Source organism: Pteropus alecto, unplaced genomic scaffold (assembly GCF_000325575.1).
Source record: "Pteropus alecto unplaced genomic scaffold, ASM32557v1 scaffold98, whole genome shotgun sequence".
Classification (NCBI taxonomy): Eukaryota; Metazoa; Chordata; class Mammalia; order Chiroptera; family Pteropodidae; genus Pteropus; species Pteropus alecto.
Window position 1 is genome coordinate 18,104,802 of NW_006443570.1, and position 4,520 is coordinate 18,109,321.

General features: G+C 41.1%; 1 protein-coding gene across 1 annotated transcript in view; it reads left to right on the forward strand.

The window, feature by feature from the left end:
* Nucleotides 1–3,591: 3,591 nt before the first annotated feature.
* CRLF3 (cytokine receptor like factor 3) overlaps nt 3,592–4,520 on the forward strand; it is a 30,558-nt gene continuing 29,629 nt past the window's right edge. The window contains exon 1 of the mRNA XM_006924979.2: nt 3,592–3,809. Coding sequence (XP_006925041.1) covers nt 3,693–3,809 — 117 coding nt within the window. The 5' untranslated portion in view covers nt 3,592–3,692. The remainder of the gene's footprint in view (nt 3,810–4,520) is intronic.

Below are 4,520 nucleotides of genomic sequence, written 5' to 3' on the forward strand. Positions count from 1 at the left end.
CTATACTCTACCTACCTATTAGTCACTTAGTAGCCATCTAAGTTATCAGACTGCCTGTCTCAGTACTTGTGTTCAAGTAACACTTATTTTACTTAATAATGGCCCCAAAACATAAGAGTAGTGATGCTGGCAATTTGGACATACAAAAGAGAAGTGAAAAAGTATTTACGAATAGGAAAAAAACATAGCATATGTATAGGGTTCAGTCCTACCCATGTTTTCAGGCATCTACGGGCAGTCTTGGGACATATTCCCACAGATAAGAGGGGACTCCTATACTAAACAAATATCTATTGAATGAATCAAGGTATTATTAACTAAACAAAAAGCCGTGAGGAAAGGTACCTTAGGTAGGATAAAACTAAGTGGGGAAGGGTGTAAGCACTTGGAGATAAGAATATAAGTGCACTGTTTAAGAAAGAAGAAACAGACTACTTTGACTCAACAGGTAAGACTGAATAACATATTTGGAGATGAAGTTTTGGTTCAGGTTAAGAAGCTTTGACTTTAATAAGTATACATTAAAGGTTTTGCAAGTACAGTGACATTTGCAAAACATGTTTTAGGAAGATAAATGAGAGGCAGGACTTGGATCTGTCTTAAGATAAAGTAGGGGTTGGCATACAGTACATTCTCAAATATTTGTTCAGCAAAGTGAATATATGTAGGATAAGTAGAGGGGGTAAATAAGGAAAAACCATTTGGCATTAGTCCAGGTATAATATGATGAAGCTTAAATTAGGGCGTTGGCCTTTACAGAGGTTTGACAGTGAGAAAGGAGAAAAGATAGGTTCAGGGGAATAGGAAGGTTTAGGCACAGATTGAGTCAGTAAAAAAAAATAAAAAGATTTATTAAATGTTCTTGAACATAGTACATTCTGTGTGTTCTCTAAAGCTAATTGAACAGAATCGATCCCCCCCCCCCGCCACCCGGAGGGCTTTACTACATGAAATTTTTTAAAAATTAAAAAGAAAACTTCCATAAACCTAAGACACTAATCTTAGTCTCATTCAGCTTTACTTCCTTCATCATCTAACTGGTAGGAGACAAGGAACATGTATCTAATATATCCATACTATAGGAAAAAGTAATAATACAGAAGAAACTGAAAGAAATCTTATGAAACCACTCAGGCTTGAAATTTTTGGAAACATTGTTTTTAACTTTATAGTACAAGTTCCTAAAGAGTAAATACTCTGATAACACAGAGGAAGACTGAACACAGGAAGACTGATTTGGAGGTGGCAATGATAGAAACCAGCAGGCCATCAGACAGGGCTTTACAAAGTTAGATTTTTTGTTTGTTTTATTTTTTAATCTTTGTGGCATCACATTGGTCTAGAATTGACTTTTCAAGTGTATCCAGAATTAACTTCTCAAGTGTATTCTCAGGGGCACAGATTTCTTATGCTAATAAGATAAGAAACAAAGGAACTTGCTAATTTATTTATTTACAATAAGAATGTAATTGTCAGAAAATTGCAACATCTGGAATATCAAGTTGTAAGCAGATAATTGTTTGGTAAACATGGATTCAGAATATTTGTTCATCTAATCAGCAAAGACATCCTCTTTCCTCTCCAATTTTTTCTCAAAAAGCTGCCAACTGACAATTTTTTACTGACTATTCTTTTTGCATACTTAATACTACTAACACATTTTTTAGAATCAACTGGCTACAAGTAAGTCTTAGGACTTAGTTTTTAAATAGCAACTCATACAAAGAAATATTCCTGCAATCAACAATAATTAAGAGATGATTCTAATCTTGACATGTCTCTTAAATATTTTTATTAATGCTATATATTTTTTTAATTTTGAAAACTCAAATTTATAGAAATCTCAAACTTAACAGAAAAGTTGCAAATACAGTGCAAAAACTTTTTTCCTGAATAAACCTTTTGAGAGTAAATGGCTAACATCCTACAAGTACATTCTATGAACTCACAATGTAACCATCAAAAATAGGATTTAACATTGATACTTTATTACCATTGAATCCTCAGAACCTTCAAGTTTATTAAATTGTTGCAATGATGCCCTTAGTAGCAAATGGATCCAGCCCAGAATCACATATTATACTGTATTGTATTGTGAAATCTACTGACAGTCTCTAATTCATAAGTCTTTTTAATATCCTCTTTTCCACTCATTTCCTTATTCCCCATTAGTACTCTGGAGTTTCTCCCTCAATCTCTAACCCAATGCAAAACTCTTGATACTCAGCCTCAGCTTCCCCTTTCCCACCCGACTCTTCAGTCATTTCTCTTGATTCTGTATTACTGAATCTTGGGAGCCAGGTGGAAGACAACCTGCAGGTGAGGAGGTAAAAGCAAATCCCCCTCTTCATTGGTAGGTTAGGAGTATAAAGGCCAAGGCTGAGAGTAAATAAATATTAATATATTTTACTTTTGTCAGTCTTTCCTGATTCTACCTCAGTGGCCTTTTAATTTATTCAGAATGTTCCTAAATATCTTTAGTATATATTTATGACTTTTACATAAGTCAATTACACCTGAGTCTCCCTAGTTTTCCTGTCTGCCTTCATTTATCTTGTATCCTTTAGAATACCTTCAGTTGCAAGTTACAGAAAACTCAATTCAGGCTGCCTTAAACAATAAAGGGGATTCATTGGCTAATACAGTATTTACTGTGTGTGGCTACCTTATCTTCAGGATAAAGCTAATTTTCCATTTTCTCCAGAAGGGCTTCCCTTTTCAAAATTTCTCTAGTTCCAAGTGTCATTTACTTAGCACAAAACAATGTGGTAGAAAGAGCTGCAGTCTGGCCCAGGAAAACTGGGATCTAGCCCCTAGCATAGATTCATTGTGTAACACTGAGCAAATCACATTCTGTTTCCTGGCTGAGGCAACTTTCAGTTCTAACATCCTTGGCCAGAGGTCAGCAAACTATGGCCCAGGGCCAAATCTGACACACCTCCTGATTTTTATAGCCTCTGAACAAAGAATGTTTTACACTTTTAAAAAAATAGTTGAAAAAAATTGCAAGGAATATTTTGTGACATGAAAATGAGGTGAAATTCGAATTTCAGTGTCCATAAAGTTTTATTTGCACACCGTCCTGCCCGTTTACTATGTTGCAACAAAGACCTTATAGACCTTCAAGCTCCAAATTTTTACTCCTTGGCCCTCATAGAAAAAGTTTGTTAACTTTTTCTAGACTTCTGTAATGATTGCTATACCTACCTCTGGTCAACGCTGGTGCCCGGTTCATAGTAACCTCTTAAAATATCTGCCACTGCTGGGATGTTCTTTTACTAGGGAGGTAGGACAATGACGATTTAAGAGCCATCTGGGTTGAAATCCCCACGGTTTCTTCCTCTGAGAAAGGGAGATACAGGAGGCCAGAATGAGATAAGATGTGGGGAAACACTTCGTAAGGTGTAGTTATGCATTTTTCCTGTCCTCTACGCGTTGACCTGAGAAGCGCTTGGAGCCAGGAGGTGCGCATGGAGTAGGGAGAAGACCCGGTGAGCCTGCGGAGTGGGCGGCACCGGGACCCAGACGCCCGTGGCGCGAAGCGCGGCGCTTGGCTGTCAATCAAGGCCAACGTGGGGCGGGGAGGGGCGGTGCTTCCGCTTGCTCTTGGCCTCGCGGGGCCGCTCCGCGGCGCCTCGGGCAGTTGGGAACTGCGCTTGCAGCTGCTGGCTGCGCGGCCGGGCGAGGGGGCGATGGAGCTGGAGCCCGAGCTGCTGCTGCAGGAGGCCCGGGAGAACGTGGAGGCAGCGCAGAGCTACCGGCGGGAGCTGGGCCAGAGACTGCAGGGGCTGCGGGAGGCGCGGAGGCAGGTCGGAGGGCCGCGCCCGGAGGAGCTCTATGGGCGGGGGGGAGCGCGCGCGATGCCCCGCGGTTGGGCGAGGGCCATGAGGACTCCAAGAGGTTAGGATGTCTGAAAACTCTGAAGGGAGAAGAGAAGAGGCTCAGAAGGTGCAAGGAGACCTGGCAGGCTCTGGGAGTGGGGAGGGTGGGTGCGGGGGGCGGTGATTTTAAGGGGAAGAGACACGTTCGAGGGATCCAGGGAGAGTGTGAGGGGGCGTTCCCTAAATTTTGTAGGGCGGTGCTGGGGGTAGGCGTGGGATCCGAGGTTGGGGAGAATGAAGGATCAGAGCAAAACCCCTGGATGTCACGGAGGGTAATGAGTGACGAGTTGAGGGAGGTGGAGATTCTTGGGAAAACCTGCTGTGGGGATGGAGACTGGTTTTAAAGAGCCTGAGGAAAACGTGGAGTGGTGACTTTGGGAGGGCTAAAGGTGGAGGCAAAATGAGTATTGGAAGGGAAAGATTAGGGAGAGAGTAAGAGATTGAGAAGCAGTAGAGTTAACACTAAATGAATGAGATTTAGTGCCTGAGAATAGTACTAAATATCTCATATGATCTTGAATGCATTAAAAAAAAAAGACATTTAGCGTAACCCCATTCCAGGTGGTTTAGAATTTAAGGTAAAGCTGTGTTGGAAGAGCAAAAGAAGGAAAATGAAATATTTGAGGGATGGAATATAAA